A 17,067-nucleotide genomic window follows, 5' to 3' on the forward strand; every position below is an offset into this window, starting at 1 on the left:
AAAGTTTTGTACAGACTTCAATGGACTGTAGACTAAAACACAACAAAACACACACTAAAACAAACTTTCTACCATTGGACGTTCATACATACGGATGGAATCAATCTTTATGCAGTAGACGTGCCGCGCGTTCGAACGAAAAAGTTTGAATCATCGTTCCTTGTGCGTACTGCTAAGGATTGGAATAAGTTGCCGGCGTCAGTTTTTCCGTCCAAGTACGATGTGGGGGCCTTCAAGAGTAGAGTGAATAGGCATCTACAAAGCTAGCGCATACCATCTTTAGACCACATCTTCACCTCATCGGGTGAGATCGTGGTCAAGCGCTAACTTTTTCAATATAAAAGAAAAAAAAAAGCCATGGTATTTTGCGCTATTTTGGCGCTGATAGCTGATCGTAATGGTTGGGGATGGTGGTGACTATTTATGCTGATAGTAGAAATAGATTAAACTTTCAGTATCATTAACAGGCTCATTTCTATCAGAATGAAACAAACACTGTCACCTCTAGCAGCATCCTGTCCATATTACAGAGGTCTGTGGTTACAGTAATTAAGAAATGGGAAGTGTAAAAAAATGTATCACATTCACATTAGCATGTTAGTCTATCTATTCTTTAGACTAAGAATATAGCGTCGTCGCCAATCATAAATATTCGTAAGTTTTAGTAACGACATCGTTAAAATTTGTGCAGCAAAACCCCAACCAGGTGTAAAGCACACTAACCAATCTCATATAAATTTTGACATATTATGTCGATAACGTTACGTAAGTGGGTATCGCAAATGTTAAGTGCTAAGTAAGCCCTTTGATGTGGTTTCGTTATTGCTAATAGACACCGTAGCGATATCAACTACGAAAGGAACAAATGCATAAGAGACATCCGCGTACTAGCGCAGTCAACTATAGGCGATATGTCGATATTTGCCTTCTTTTGATGGCTCCAATTTTCCAGCGGCAAATGTCGGTTCAAGCGTTCCATTAATGGCACACATGGCTTTGGTTCGCTATCTCAGCCCAAGGGGGTATAAATCTGGGATAATGGATGAAGTAACTAAAATAAAACACAGATAATACAATATATATAAATAAATTTATTCGCAAACTAAAAATTATATATTCACAACAAATGATAAATGAACTTGTAAAATTTAGGAGGCATACCGTTCTCGAATTCGTAATAGGTTATGTGATATAGAAAATGTTTGTTAATATTAGCAAGTACAGGTATCTGAAGAGGGAATGGGGTCGTAGGTGGTCGGTGGTGGAGAGCAGGTACTCGGCGGGGGGCTCCTTGGAGGGCGCGGGTGTGGGGTGCGTGCGCGTGACCGTGTGCAGCGCACGCGGTACAGAGCGCGACACCGACATTGCGCGACGCCGCGTCGTCGGCACCGGCTCCTCATAATCCGCCGCGTTGTCTCCGTACTCGCCGGCCTGGACAGTAGTAGTAAAGTCGACAGACGTTGATAAAAGTTGTCTATATGTTTATATTCTATCCAGACATTACCTTAAAGTCGGGTCGGTTGGGCTCATATTCGTGCGCGGGTCGCACGGGAAAGCGGGCGTCGGGCTTGGCGGAGGTCAACATCACCACGTCCGAAGAGTAGGAATACAGCTCGTCCGCCGGCGAGCTGCGATGCGGCGCCGGCGGCACTGCAGCTGCACACGTTCTCACGTCACCATAACACATTTTTAACATTTATTTAGTACCTACAGATTGGTAGATATATGTACGGAAAATCACTGCCTTTCTTAAAGCTAGACTATTCGAATAAGACAGCTAAGACTGTTTATTTTAAATCTCTGAATGCGTAATTAAAATAAGTAACATTAATATCGTTAATACCGGCCGACGTGGAGTCAACGTGCGTGCTGAGATCTGTGGTTGGCTCAGTGTTGAGCAGCCGATGTTCGCTGCACAGCGACTCGCAGTCGCCCCTATAACATATACGATAGTAATCAATTGTTATGTAAATATTAAAGCTGATAAGACATCGAGAAGAGCGGTGTCACCGTCCGCAGGCGCGCAGTGTGTGTGCGCAGTGCAGGAAGGCGCGCCAGCGAGCCACGCTCATGGCGACGTGCGTGTCGCCACAGTCCGCCGCGTGCCGCCCCTCCTGCGACACCGAGTCGCTCAGCACGCCGCACAGCTTGCCGCCGCACACCACGCCCGTGCCACGGTCGTTCTACACGCAAACGACCGCCGTGTTAATTACTAGTACCATTTATATGACAATTGATCAAACAAACTTGGCACACACTAACATAACCAGCTTTTGCCAAAAAAAATTTCTAGATCTAAACATCGATACATTCGCATTAGTAGGAAGTAAAATGTAATGTATTTTATAAAATCAAAGATTTAAAAGTTAGAACTTACTGAACATAGCTCCTCACCGGAAAAACAAAACGCGCGATCGCGCACGTCCGCCCAGTGAGGGACGCGCGTGGCGCAGTGCGCCTCCGCCACGAGCGCGGCGTCCACGACGCGGAAACGCGCGCGGTGAGCGCCTGCACCCGCCACCGCGCGCACCGCGTGGCACGCCGTTTCCTTCTCGCACTCGGTGCGCGACGTGGCCATCAGGATGGGCCGTGCACGCGCCGATGACCCGAACGGAGACTCCAGCTCCAGCACCGCCAGGTCGTCCAGCAGCGGGTCCTCTCCCTTAACACATTGTTTACATTGTATCCATATGTTTTATTCACGAAAGTTTAAACTGTTTTACATATAGATAAGCTATTTGATACTTAGGAGTCTCTTCCCAAGACATTTTAGATTGCGAGTGACCATTACCAATAGGCAGATGTCTAATGCAGATGCATTTGCAAATACGATGACTACCGTTAATCGACAGAGGAGGAGACGCACAAAAAGAGGATATTTTTGCTAGTCTTTTTGGCTAGTCTAATGAGGCACATACCCGTCTGCGGTCACCAGCGAGTGCGATGCGCGCAACGCGGCGCGCCGTAGATGCGGGCGAAGCGGGTCGGGAGCCCTCTAAGTTGTCCCCGGGCACGCGGCGCGCCAGCTGTGCCGCAGCCAGCGCCCACAGCTCCTGCGGCATCTGCTCGCTGTTGCGGCCTTGCGCCGGATGCGCCCGTCCTCGTGCGCACCGCGCTGACGTCACGCCCGTGCGCAGCGACACTAGCGACGCCGCGCACCGCCACCCGTCCCCGTGCTCTACCACTATCTACACATGCAAACAAACGCTACTTTTTTGTTATATATAAAATATAACTGTACATTCGAATGAGTATGCTTGGCTCAGAGAAGCTCTGAGAATCAATGGACTTTGAATTAAATGTTTTTTTGTCTTTGCTGTAAAGAGTAATGAATAATTTAAAAAGGCATTGTGAATTTAAATTGTATCTAGGTGGATATTTTTTATCCTCATGGCCATGCTTCGAATAAAATTCAAAACTACCCGAATGGAAAATAGGATAATCAAATTCAAATAAATCAGTTACATCCAAAGAAAGTTACTGAAATTTTACCTGCATTTGGTGGTGGGGAAAGAGATACTGATCAAAGCACTTTTGGGTAATTGGATTAACCCATTAACAACATTAGTATATAGACGAGTCACCCACTGAAGACGTTAATGGTTTATTTCATAATCTATTTACCTACACTTTGTTGCTTGGAGAAAACCAACAACAAACCATGAAAGGTGCAGAATCGCTCTCTTCGTCGAGGTCTGCGTCTTCGCTGGTGGTGGTGATAATCGGTTGGCAAGGCCGCGCCAGCTGTCCCGTGCCTGGCGCACACTCGTGAGCGCGCGCGCGCACCAGCGCCACCGCGAGCAGCGCGCACAACAGCTGCGCGCTCATTCCACCTACTGATCTATGGCTAGAGGGCCCTATCTCGACACTTGTATTTACACAGACCCCGATTGAACAAATAGACCCTACACGATCTGACAGCACCAGCCAAAAACATGTCACTTATTTGACAACTTCTTTCAGAATATTTTTCATCGGTAGAATTATTTCAATAACCAGATTTATATATACCAGTACAATTATGTGGCAACACTGAATATTACGAGATTTATTTTATAGGTATAGTTTGTTATGACAAATAGTAACATATTTGATATATTTTCATGATGAAGCGGGCAACCACCATGGGCTGTTTCCCATGTGGGTAAAGTTACTCACGTCCAAAATACAAAATTACTTTACTAATATTATAAATGCGAAAGTTAGGATAGATGTTTTTAATACATATTTATAAAATCGGATCTTGATGAAATCCTACTTACTAACTTAACTTTTTTTTTTACTAGACCTGCTGGAGCTACAAGCGATGGCAGGAGAAGGCACAGACAGGAGACACTGGCGATCTCTTGTGTCGGAAGCCAAGACCCACTTTGGGTCACTGGCCCAGCGGAGTAACTTTTTTTTAATTCCGCGCAAATTGTCGCTTGCAAAAGCTAGTATTTAGTATGCTATAATGAAATGTCGTATTTAATTTTGTAAATAAATAAAACCAGTTATATAACTTAAAATTTTATTTCATAAATATGATTGTGTGTTAACAAACAGCAAAGTTTAAATAATATTTATTCCACATCAAGAGTTAAACTTTGTTATAAAATAAAAATTGAGAAAATGTAGTTCCAGCAATTATTAATTAGACACGAAATGTAGACTATCTTAAAATTAGGTCTTGAGTTAAAACTGATAAATAGGCCTTTCTTTTAAGCCTCATGTCCACTGAGTAATCAAAAACATATTTCTATAAAGCATTATATTAACAATAATCTTACTATAGCCTATTTTAATTCATCTTAACATATATATATAACCTATTGATATCGCATCTAAAGCAGAAAATTAATTGAAAAAATGCTTCCGGAGTCCTTTTGTTGTAATAAATTCCTTCAGTGTTGCCACTTACTAAATGACATTTGTAAAATCGATTCTCGATTAGATGTCAAACTTTTATGAACCATCAACAGATTATATATCAATGCTACAATTTCGCTACTAGATAAAATGACATTTCTAAAAAATGTTACTGATTTCTATATTATTATTTTATAAATACGTATTCAATTGCAAATAGGTTAAATATTTTTAATACATCCATTATGGATTTTAATAATGCATATTAAAATTTTACCGCAAATTTCTTTTGTAATGTAAAAAATATCAATATTTTCAAAAAAAAAATTTTTTTTTTCAAATTGTTAATTTTAATCGTATTTTAAGAAAATATACATCAATTATGTACCATGTTACCGAGAACTACATCTAAATTGAAATGCAGAAAGCGGTGCTGTTCTTAACTCTCAAGGTTCTAGTTTCTCCTTCGAAAATGTTAAGTTATATGATTGTCTGTCTGTTTGTTTGAATTTAAATGATGAAATATCAATAGTAATTAGGTATTCGTAAAACATTGTTTCTTACTATAAAAAAAAAAACTTCGATAATGTTTAATAACATTTTAACTTAAATATATGTCAACCCTTTTAATGCCAGCTGATATTTATTATTAGAAACTAAGATTACTGAATGATTATTGATTAGTGATGCAACGGAAGTGTCTTACCGGAACCAGAAACGGAAACAGATGTCAAAAAATTTTTTTAGCAGAAACGGAAACGGAAACGGATGCGGAAACAGAAGTGTAAATAATAATAAAAAACATATTTACAAAAAAAATTTTTTCGGTAAAAACAGTTTGTATTCGTTTTTAATTTATTAAGGCATTGGATATCGGTGTCCTTTAGCCTTCAATGTATGTATTTTTACTGCGCTGCAATAAGTTAAAATACGCGTTTTTTTTTTTAAATTTATTTTCAGGAAACAAAATTACACTATTTAAAAATTAGTGTTCGACAAACCACTCGTGTTGAAAAACAACAAATATATTTTTTTATTAATATGAAGGGGCAGGAGGGCCTTCATCAGAAATCATCTTGTGCGAGTATAAAAGTGGGTATGTCGGCAGGTGGGCGTGAACAGATCACGAGTCCTTGTTGCAATCGCAGTTGTTTAATAAGGGTTAGGTAACCAAAAATACACAGTGGAATGAACACTGTAGTGTCTAACCAATGCGACACCAACTTAATTAAGCGCTAGATTTTAATTGTTAATTAGATGCTAAGCGATTCGTCGCAAGCGTGATGCGCGGGCGCCGTCTCGAACAACACTGTTCAATGGCCGCCCTCACAACCATCGACAGTGACGCTTCGCTTGGCTGAAAAAGTCAACCAGTCATTTGACTTTGGCGGATACGCCGTCAAATACATTCACTGCTGACCACTGTTAAATACCTTCTGAAACCCATTTTGCTCTCCCTTCATTGCCGCCTTCAGAGCTACGTTAGGGATGCGATCCATACCCGGCGCCTTCTTATTCTTTATTGCGTTGTATGCGCCTACGAATTCCTCGTTCGTGATTGCAGGGACTTCGGCGGCGTTTGCGGGTATTTCGTAGTCCAGCTCTTCTTGTTGTGGGAATAATGTAGTGACAATGCTATGACACATGTGTGTATGTGTGGGTGTGTATGAAATGTTTCAAGATCTTGAACCGAAGAGATAAAAGCTGGTTTTGATTAGTATCCTTACATGTTTTACTCAATATTCTGGAATTTGATGAAAAACTTGATTTTGTCAAAATCTTGTAACATATTAGTACATAGAAATGCAATAGTGGAACAAATATCTACATATTAGTGAACTAAACCATTGCCATCCCTAGTGCTCAAATGCAAAAAATGTGTTTTTTTTTTAAATAATTATAATAACATTATTAATTTATCTATATGTTCAAACATTCCCAGATACTAAATAAAAATTCACCATAAAAAGTTTTGGCTCCCAGCTGTTACCTTTTTTTATTTTGTAAATAGTGAATGTGCTAAGTATCAAATACACCAAATCTAGATTAGAAAAAGATATAATTATTAGGCGTCGGTGGCTCGTGGCACTTGACTTGCAATCTGCAGGTCCTGGGTTCGAATCCCGCCATGTACCAATGTGTTTTTCGATTTAGATATGTACATTTATCCGACGTTCTTACGATGAAGGAAAACATAGTGATGCTGCCTGCACATATCTGAGAAAAAATTCAATGATATGTGTGAAGTCAACCCGCTCTGGGCCTGTGTGGTTGACTATGGCCTAATCACCCCAAATTTGGGGTAGGCTCCGAGCCCCTCAGTGGGGATGTATAGTGAGCTGATGTTAATAATGATGATGATATATTGCATGGTTATCACTTATTCAAAAGCACATTTAATAACTCGTAAGTATGAAATAGTCACATTTTGCCAGTTGTCAAATTGTATATGGACAACAACTAGACAGTCAACTCCAGCAAGAGAAGCTGATTGTTTCAAACAGCAGCAGAAAATATTACGCGCTTAAATTCACGAAAAAGTACGTAAACAAACAAATGCGACAAGTGCCGAAAGGCCGCGCGCGGACTGCGCGTCTCGCGCCGCGCATTTGGATCTCTCAGGTGTCGTAAAGTTCCGTTTTATCTCCGTTATAAAAGTTGCGGAAACAGAAACAGAAACGGATGTTGAAAAGGGTGCGGAACTTCCGCACTTGCGGAAACGGAAACAGACATCCGTTGCATCACTATTATTGATCATGCGTAGGTTTTCGAAATGCGATATCGACAAAGTACTAATTAAAAAGTAATAATTACTTATATTGGAAACAGTTTTGTTTATTTACGGTTAAAACATACACTTTTATAACCACGTTTACGTCAATAATATCAACAGCAGTCAAAGGGTTAACTAAACAATATCGAACTGTATTTTTTTAAGCATCCCGTAATATAAATATCGGGAAGAATTTTCGATCCAAAGAGGAGTTCGGCAAGGGGACCCTATATCTCCTAAACTATTCTCAGCGGTATTAGAAATGATATTCAGAAAATTAGAATGGTCTGCATACGGACTCAATATCAATGGAGAAAACCTTAATCATCTCCGCTTTGCAGATGATCTAGTTTTATTTTCAGAATGTCCTAACACCCTACAAAAAATGTTGCAACAATTATCTGATCAAAGTGCAGTAGCAGGCCTTACAATGAATACCTCCAAAACTAAAGTCATGAGTAACACCACACATAGTTATGTTATCAAAGTAAATAACGAAGAAATAGAAAAAGTAAAAGAATATGTATATTTAGGACAACTGATTTCGACTGAAAATACAATGCAAAAAGAAATAGACAGAAGGGTTGCCAACACTTGGAAGAAATTTTGGTCGCTGAGTGAAATCATGAAAAACAAAGATATGCCAATTAGTGCGAAGAGAAGAGTATTTAACGTTTGTATATTACCGTGTCTGACGTATGGCTGCCAAACATGGGCACTAACAGAACAACTACAAAATAAAATAGCAATTTGTCAAAATGGAATAGAACGGAGCGTAGTAGGAATAAAAAGGAAAGATAAAATACCACTGGATCAAATAAAGAACAAAACAAAATTTAAAAACACTGTTAAAACTACAAGAAAATTAAAATGGAGATGGACAGGCCATATGCTACGGGAAAAGAAGGAAAAGTGGACAAAAATTGTTACTGAATGGTATCCAAGAGGGAATAAAAGGAGCAGGGGTAGGAAAGTAAAACGATGGGAAGATGAGTTTAAAAAAGTAGCGGGCCCAAATTGGACCCGTCTCGCAAAAGAAAGAGAGAAGTGGAAAGTGTTAGAGGAGGCCTTTGTCGAAAGACACGCTGATACATAAAAACGGTAGTATCCGTTTGCCGATGTGTAGATTACAGACATATTATATCTTAGTTACATTTTAACATTAGTTTCAAATTTTGCATCTGTATTTATTTTAAGTTTAAGTTTTAATTTTAACATAACTTTAAATTTACATTTTTTAGTTTCAGTTTGTTAATTTTATTTAATTCATCGCAACGTAATATTATAGATAAAAACACTATTGTAAAACTTTCTATTATCAGCAATAAAGGCTTATTTTATTTTATTTATTTTATTTTTTAATATAAATAACTTGCAGAAATGTGTCATTACTTTTTATTTTAGTGGGTGTTTTTTATTTCGTTTTTTTTTTTAAATCTCATTATCGTATGGATAAATATTGCACATAAATATTAACAAAATATATTTCTATGTACTAATGCATTTATTTATATTGAAATAGGCGGGGAAATACTATTTATACTTAACTAATAGTGTTTTTGAACGAGTCTATTTTGTTATGTCACCGTAAAATTGTACACCGTCAGTTTATAATCTGACTATTTTTTTTTAATAATAATTTATTACGAAATGTGCTCATTAAAGAGAAGAAAATTCTGGTAAGTTTGCAAATTTTGCATTACTTTATTTTTTAATTTGTTGTAAATTTATAGATCAGTTAGATTATAAATTAACTTAGTTGTCAATTTGTCGGTTTTATAGCGTTGATCCAAGCACTAATTAAAAAAAACTAGGCTAAAAGTTCACTCGTATTCCAACAACATACATCGTAAAGGCCACTCTCAGTCAGCATTTTTGTATTAATTAAAAAGCTGCCTAAAAAAAGATCAGCGAATAAAAAATAGATAAATGATCATTTGACTGAGATTGGACCCTCCATACCGATACGGAACACAATATTTGTTCCCCAAATTACTTTCGTTGAATACATACTTACGTCCCGCGGGATCCCTCGTCTGCAGCATCATTCTCATCTCGCAGAACTTCATATCCTCGCCTCTCCTCCAGCGGGACACGCTGACCCTCATCGAATACATCGATAGGTTCATTAAATATATACCCTCCAATGTTATCACGTGCATCAGGTTCCGCATTAACCGCGTGTTCCAGTGTCACTTCAGTGTGTTCCAGTGTCACTTCGGAGTGTTCCAGTGTCACTGTGTGTCCCGAAGTCACGTTACGGTGTTCCTTGTGGTGGTGAGCGTCGAGTAGCGGTTGCAGCTCGTGTGGTAGAGCGTGCAGACGCAGCAGCTTGTCCAGCAAGGCATCAGCCAGACCTGCAGCCTCACCACCACACCATGCTGCACCTCGCACGTACAACCACTGTTACAGTTTAAACAATTTTAACAGTGGTAGACGTCAACTATATCTGTTGCAGGAATTGTCCTCGCTCAGTGAAATACCACGACCTACCAGAAGACAGACGTCAAGTGGAAGTAATTCCAAGTACAGTCTGATGAGTGTGGTGCTGGAGAACTCATTTTAGTCCTCTTTCCCTTCCCATCCTTTTCTTATAAAGAAAGGATGGGAAGGGGAGGTGGATTTGGTGGATAGGAGGAGATGCATTTAATTTAACAAAAAAAAAGTTTACACATGTAAATGTGTATTAAACTTCTTAGTTTTTAAAAGAACGTCGGTGGGTCAGAGATTAAGTACTTGATTTGCAATTTGCAGGTCCTGGGTTCGAATCTGGCTATGTATGTACATTTATCCGACGTTATTACTGTGAAGTAAAACATCGTGATGCTGCACATATCTGAGAAGAAATTCAATGATATATGTAAAGTTAAACCACACTGGGCTATGATTGACTATGTCCTAGTCATCTCTAACTTGGTGTAGGCTCCGAGCCCTTTAGTGGGCATGTGACGATGATGTATCTTTGTGTCCTAACCTTGTGATGTGGTGCAGTTGCTAGTGCGGAGTATAACGCGTGAGGCAGCCGAGGTCGTGCTGCGTGGCCCTCCGCCTCCAGCCGCAGCACCACACCCAGCACACCGCAACCAGCCTCCTTGTACACCACACGACGTACCACTCGAGCCAATGCCTCACTCTCTAACACCAGATAACATTGAATGTATGGATGGATGACGATAAATTATCTCCAAAAATTTTTAACAGATGAAATTCTGCATAGATGTAGAATGATCTGGAATATATAGACAGAGTCGCGATTAATAATAAGTATGTAATAATGAAGTCCTTCCGCGAAATGGACCGATGATCTGGTCAAGGTTGCAAGAGTATCCTGGATGCGGGTTGCACAAGACCGATTATTGTGGCGATCTTTGGGGGAGGCCTATGCCCAGCAGTGGGCGTAACGAGGCTGAATGGATGGATGGATGGAATGAAGTATTGATAATAGTATAAACCTCTGGGCGCCCAGTCAGAGATGAGGGCGCGGCCGAGTGCGGGCAGTAGTGCAGCGAGCGCGGCCACGCCCCGCGCCGCAGACACGCCCACCTTGCCGGACACGCCCACCTGCGCCCACAGCGGGGCGCTCGACCCCACTGTATATATACTTCTTTTATAAACATATGATTATATTACTACAAATAAAAGTGTAATGTAAAACATTAGTAAGTACATAAGCAAATAGTCATACTAATATTATAAATGCGAATATGAAATTTAAATTAATATAAAATAGAAATAAACAAGTTAATTTAAATTAAAATAAGTTTAAGGAAAGTATAAATATTATAGTAATGAATGTAATAAATAATTTTTATTTCAAGGTATCTCCAAAACGCCATAACTGATCTTGATGAAATTTGGCACAGATGTAGAACATAATCTGAAAGAGCACATAGGCTACTTATCATGTAATTATGTATTTAATTCCGCGCGGCCGAAGTAGTGGGCGACAACTAGTCTATACATATTAATATAATTGGAATGTCTGTATTTATATATTTTGTACACGTGATGTATAAAGGTTATTAATAACGAAAAACCAATTCTTAAAACCTTTGTCTATTTGTATGTCTGCCTGCAAAGCTTGTGTTCCGAGTAAACTCAGGTCTTTGAGAGAATGGCTGACAATATAAAATGGTAAGAAAGCCAGTTATTTCTGTAATGTTAACAGACCGATGTTGAGGTAGTAGCTGTGCGGGCAGTAGTGTGCCAGCGCACGCGCAGCTGCAGCTGAGCCCGCAGCCGCCGCCAGCGCAGTCGCCTGCTGCTCCCAGAACCTCCCCCCCGCCGCACTCTCCCCCTACATACACACACACACACGTTATGAGGTCGTATGAACCTCACATACAGTGCTGGGATGATCTGAAGTCTTTGAATTGGTTGCTACAAATTATGTCCGTGTGTGAGATTTAGAGCTGCATTATGAGGTCGTCTGTTACTATGAGGTGGTGTGAGGTGGTGTGAGGTTCAACTTACGGTGTAGGGCTGTCATATGAAGTCTTTTTATTGGTTTAATACAAGTTGTGTCCGAGTGACCTCATCACACTGAAGGTTTAGAGCTGCATTATGAGATCGTCTGTTACTATGAGGTGTGTCTATGTGTATGAGGTGGTGTGAGGTGTTGTGAGGTGGTGTGAGGCTCAACTCACGGTGTAGGGCTGTCCTATGAGTGCGGTGAGGACGCGTGCGCGATGCCAGGGCGAGTAGAGCAGCGCGCGCACTGCGCCCCACTCGGCGGGCGCGGGCAGCAGCACGCTCAGCTCGTCCTCCTCGAACGCATCCCCCGCCCCCGCCCCCTGACCCTGCCCCAACTCCTCACTCCTGGACTCGTGCTGCAACTCGTTGCACTTCTCCTCGCACTGATATAAAGCATCATCATCAGAAAGCGATTCCACTGCATCCGGGTGAATGGAATCAAAAAATCATTTTCATCAAGTAAAATTGCAATACAAGATGATAGATATATTCGTATATTAATTACTAGCTGCCGCCCGCGACTTCGTCTGCTTTGAGTTAAAAAAAATAAAATAATAAGTAGCCTATGTTTACGTCTATGGCAAATTTCTTTAAGATCCCTTGAGCCGTTCTGGAGATAATTAAAAAAAAAAACGTACATGCATCTTAACTTTCACACTTATTAAGTAAGCTAATAATTAGCTAATATTATTTTATGGTCCAGTATCTTTGCTCTCTATCAAACTCTTCACTTTCACATGATTTCATCTCGCTCTCTCTCGTGGTATACTTACAATCTCCAAGGCGCGCACGAGGTCGTGGTGCTTGGCGCCGCAGACGAGGAGGTCAGCTTGGCGCAGCACTGCCGCCACCAGTGACGTCACACCCAGCAGCCCCGGCTGACCCTCGGTCGTGCCAACCTCGCATGCCACCCTGTGACACTCATACGTTTAACATCAGACACAATACATCAACAACTGCAAGTCGAAATAATGAAGTTTCATATTTTTTTTTAATATCTCATTTTAAAATTTAAAGAAAACTTTTGTAAAACTATGAAGTATGACCTATGACCTATGAAGTAAATATCCCATTTCCATCGATTTGTGTACGTACAGTAAAAATGTACGCCCACACATTTTTTTTTTGTAGTCGGTACATTGTTTCTCTATTGTCTCTATAATGTACTCAATATGTCATTTGTAATAGTACTAGTTATGGCCGGCGACTCTGTCCGCGCGGAATTAAAAAAACCTTAATAAGTAACCTATGTGTTCTTCCAGACTATTGTCTACATCTGTAACAAATTTCATCAAAATCCGTTGAGCTGTTCCTATCTCCATACCATCTAACAAACATCCATCCATCTAAAACTTTCGCATTTATAATATTAAATAAGATAATTGACCTGGCGATGTAGAGCACGTGATGGTGCGGAATGTCGCGCTCGTCAATGGCGGCGCGGAGGGCGTGTCTCGCAGCGCGCGTGGCCCCGGTCACCCCGCCCACTGCAGCCTCCAGCCGCGCCCACTCCGCAAACGGCAGCGGCGCAGACCCCGCCAACCTCCGCAAGATACATCTGCACACACAAAACTGTTAAAACTCAGTCCTAACAATATATCACTCTTATCAAGGCTATTACGTACTGTGCGTCGGCGCGCATGCGTCGTATCTCTGCGTCCGCTGTGGCAGAGTCCGCGCCGGTGGCTGCGGACGCGCTGCCGGCGTGCGCGACCAGCAGCAGCGCGCGCAGCCAGCGCAGTCGCCAGCACAGCAGTGCAGTGCGCCGCACACCACTCGCCCACCCGCAGCACGCCTCCCACAGGGAGTTCACCCACGTCAAGTAACCTGACATCGAGTCACAAAACTGTACATGCCGCCCGCCATTTAAATATCAGAAAATATCTGTCAAACCAAAGGAATAAAGCATAAAGCGAGACAAATATGACTTATTTTGAAAACAAAATTGTGACATTTGAATTGTGTGAAGTATGATACCGTATTCATCTGTGAAGTAGTGCGGGGGGTCTATGAAGAGCGCGAGCATGCGCTGTGCGATGTCGGGCGTTATGTACGCGGCGTGTCGCGGCGGCAGCGCACGCGCAGTGCTGAGCGCGCCCAGCAGCTCCTCGCCGCACTCGAAGTCCCCGCCCGCGCCGCACGAGCCCCGCATCGACCACCCCGACCCGCACAGCAGCGGCACCTGCGCCACCACACACCTCACCCCTCAAACTACGTCTACCACGGTTTCTTCTTGCTTAGCCCTCAATATGTTCGTGACTATTCTTCTCCAGATCCACCTGAGCTTTTTTAGTTTTCCTCGATCTTAACAATTTTCAGGGTGACTCGCCATCATCCAATTACCTTGGCGAGCATGAGCAGGCGCACTGAAAGTCTGAACAGCTGGTGAGGGTCGACGACGGGCTGCAGCAGCTCGGCCACGTCGTGCGGCAGCGGCGAGCGCTGCGGGTCTCCGCCGTCGTCCAGCGGACACGCCTCCGCGGCGCCGGGCCCCGCCCCCTCGCCGCCCGGCCCCGCCCCCTCGCCGCTCGGCCCCGCCTCCTCCTTGCCTGGCGGCAGATAAGGGCGCCAGTGGGCGGCGGCGCGCGCACGCTCCACGCGCACCCACACCGTGGGCAACGGCAGTCCACTTTCTATAATCTGTAACGATTAAAAATAATTAATGAAATTATTATTCTGAATGCATTAATTACATTTCATTTAGATCTGTTTTACCTTGTCCTCGATATTGCGGAGCTTCATTTCGCGGCATCGTTCGCGGGCGAGGTCTCGCGGCGGGGGGAAGGCGGCGCGCGGGAAGTTCATGGCGGCGACCAGCTCGATCAGCTGCACCAGCTGCTCCCACAGGCCGGCCGCACGCACCCATACGCCTGCACACCATTAGAATTCCCGAATGAGATGATGCCTAAAGTAGCTGGCCAACATTTTATAAACTATAGTCCAAGTCCAAAGTTGGTTTCAGACATTCCTAGAATGTAGACATTAATAAACAGTTATGATACTTGATAAAAGGTTTGTTTTGAACCCATTAAGTTCTGTTCTGTACCCACTAAGACATGTGACAGTAGAGGTATAACTGACCGTAGGCGTAGAGCAGGTCTGGGTAGGCGCGGGGCAGGGCGCGTGTGTCGTGCAGCGCGGCAGAGGCGAGCGCGGTGACGGCGCCGATCTCCGCCGCCGCGCCCGACGCCTGCATCAGCTGCAGCCACAGCTCCAGCCGGAGGTTCAGATCCTGCTCTGTTGGTATTGGAAACCATTGATTATCTTTAGACCAATCTAAAAAAAGGAGTGTGTAACCTAAATAAATGATCGGAAAATTGAATATTTTCTTATTTTCTGAAATATAACATTAATTAATAATTAATAAACCTTTAGCCAAGCACTGGCGTAGACGCTCCGCGTAGGGCTGCGGAGGGAGATTGCGACGCATGATGGAGTACCAGCGCATACGCACGCGCCGCGACCTCCTGTTCTTAGTTATCGCCAGCTCCACCGCATCTATTACATCTTTCTCCCCACCATAGGTTTCCTATATACATAAGAAAAATCATTATTACAAAAAAATAACAAATACTTAGAACTGTACAGTGGGACACACTGCAATGACACATGAAATCAAACAATCTGTACTCACAAGTAAAATACTACCAACCTCACACAAAACTGGCATGAAGTAGTACTCGCCGAGATTATTAAGAGATATAGAGGTTTCACACTCATCCACATTTGACTATGTCTATCTCTCTATAATACTTTTGAACTTTCAATGTAACCGCAACCACAATATTTAGATATTTACCATGAAGTCAATATATCTCTCCCACAGTTCCGTATCATGAGGTGAATCGTCTAATGATTTGCGTAGGGTGGCAGCGCGCTCGTGTATCTCGGACGCGTCAGTAGAATCTGGTACACGCTGACGGAAATAACGACGCGGGCGGGGGCGCTGCCCCCCCTCTCCATCTGCCTCGCCCAGCCGGTACCAGCTGCGCTCATATCTAACAAATAAATGTAAATCTTATTAAACTTGAACAAAAACAAGTTATTTATTAATAGCTCCCCTTACTGTGGTCGGCCAGGATAGTACAGGGTTGAGACACGACGATTGCCGTTATCCATTTTGCAATCTACGTAGTAGTCATCATTTTTCGCTGGTTCCGCCTCGGTTTCTGGCGAAGTTTCCATTTCTTCTTCCGTATCACTCGCCAAAAGCTCCTCTTCCACGGCATCATCGTTCTCTGATGGCCAACGAGCTACGAAAGAACAAAATTTGATAATAGTTTGTGAGAAAATATATGAAATAAAATTATGTAAATAAATAAATGTTTTGTTATGATTTGAGCCCGGTTTTATTTGTAAATTCGATATACACACCTGCGTCATCGTCGCCCTCCTCCAAAGACCTAGCAGAATATGCTGGAAAAAGAGCCATTATATACAGAAATCAACTTGTTCTTAAAATATTGCGGGAAACATATTACAAAAAACTCCAAAACAGCTGAGCCGGGGTTTACAATCTACAAATGACAATGTCATGTCAATGATAACAAAATCAATAAATTTGACTCACAGATTACAGCATGTAGCAAGCCTCAGATGAAGAATTATATAGATATGGCATGCGCGTTCACCCGTAAGGGACAGATAGAGAGTACTATAGACTATACCTATATATAAGTGAGAGGATTGGGGTTACCAGTTATTTGTTTTGTCCCGAAAATGAATAATTACGATATAATTTAATATAGACCAATTTATATATTCCCAATTAAATTGTAATTAATAAACGTAATAAATATAAAAAACAATGCGTAATTTTTGTTTATGTGACTAAGATTACATAAACAGATTTTTTTAGTAATACTTAGTCAAGTCATAAATTCTGTTACATGTTTAATATAAAATAATTGAAACAAGTTTATTCATTATGTGACCATTTATATACCAAAATGAACTTAACAAAACATAGATTC

General features: G+C 41.8%; 2 protein-coding genes across 2 annotated transcripts; both read right to left on the reverse strand.

Moving 5' to 3' along the window:
* Nucleotides 1-1,127: 1,127 nt before the first annotated feature.
* On the reverse strand, nt 1,128-3,828 carry LOC106709716. The gene is made up of 7 exons (XM_014501569.2): nt 3,661-3,828; nt 2,919-3,188; nt 2,378-2,662; nt 2,011-2,183; nt 1,844-1,935; nt 1,505-1,656; nt 1,128-1,431 (listed from the first exon to the last, which is right to left on the reverse strand). The coding sequence occupies exons 1-7, from the start codon at nt 3,826-3,828 to the stop codon at nt 1,183-1,185; spliced, it is 1,389 nt and encodes a 462-aa protein (XP_014357055.2). The 3' UTR covers nt 1,128-1,182.
* A 5,447-nt stretch (nt 3,829-9,275) lies between these two features.
* On the reverse strand, nt 9,276-16,614 carry LOC106715336. The gene is made up of 16 exons (XM_045679940.1): nt 16,469-16,614; nt 16,161-16,347; nt 15,894-16,092; nt 15,464-15,623; nt 15,176-15,331; nt 14,810-14,964; nt 14,438-14,734; nt 14,072-14,276; nt 13,720-13,921; nt 13,482-13,652; nt 12,868-13,006; nt 12,268-12,477; nt 11,792-11,918; nt 11,074-11,211; nt 10,596-10,756; nt 9,276-10,024 (listed from the first exon to the last, which is right to left on the reverse strand). Exons 1-16 carry the CDS (start codon nt 16,524-16,526, stop codon nt 9,635-9,637), a joined length of 2,955 nt encoding a protein of 984 aa, XP_045535896.1. The 5' UTR covers nt 16,527-16,614; the 3' UTR covers nt 9,276-9,634.
* Between the last annotated feature and the right edge of the window lie 453 nt (nt 16,615-17,067).

This window comes from Papilio machaon, chromosome 11 (assembly GCF_912999745.1).
Source record: "Papilio machaon chromosome 11, ilPapMach1.1, whole genome shotgun sequence".
In the NCBI taxonomy this organism is placed as follows: Eukaryota; Metazoa; Arthropoda; class Insecta; order Lepidoptera; family Papilionidae; genus Papilio; species Papilio machaon.

What these genes read in the sequence shown, in the direction of transcription:
- LOC106709716 (XM_014501569.2), bottom strand. Translation starts at nt 3,828, where the DNA reads ATGAGCGCGCAGCTGTTGTGCGCGCTGCTCGCGGTGGCGCTGGTGCGC. An exon ending in GCGATTCTGCACCTTTCATG is followed by an intron (nt 3,189 to 3,660) that starts GTTTGTTGTTGG and finishes TTGCATGTGTAG; the next exon opens with ATAGTGGTAGAGCACGGGGA. An exon ending in ACACTGCGCGCCTGCGGACG is followed by an intron (nt 1,936 to 2,010) that starts GTGACACCGCTC and finishes TATATGTTATAG; the next exon opens with GGGCGACTGCGAGTCGCTGT.
- LOC106715336 (XM_045679940.1), bottom strand. Translation starts at nt 16,526, where the DNA reads ATGGCTCTTTTTCCAGCATATTCTGCTAGGTCTTTGGAGGAGGGCGAC. An exon ending in CTACTTCACAGATGAATACG is followed by an intron (nt 13,922 to 14,071) that starts GTATCATACTTC and finishes ACTCGATGTCAG; the next exon opens with GTTACTTGACGTGGGTGAAC. An exon ending in TCGTGCGCGCCTTGGAGATT is followed by an intron (nt 12,478 to 12,867) that starts GTAAGTATACCA and finishes GCTTTATATCAG; the next exon opens with TGCGAGGAGAAGTGCAACGA.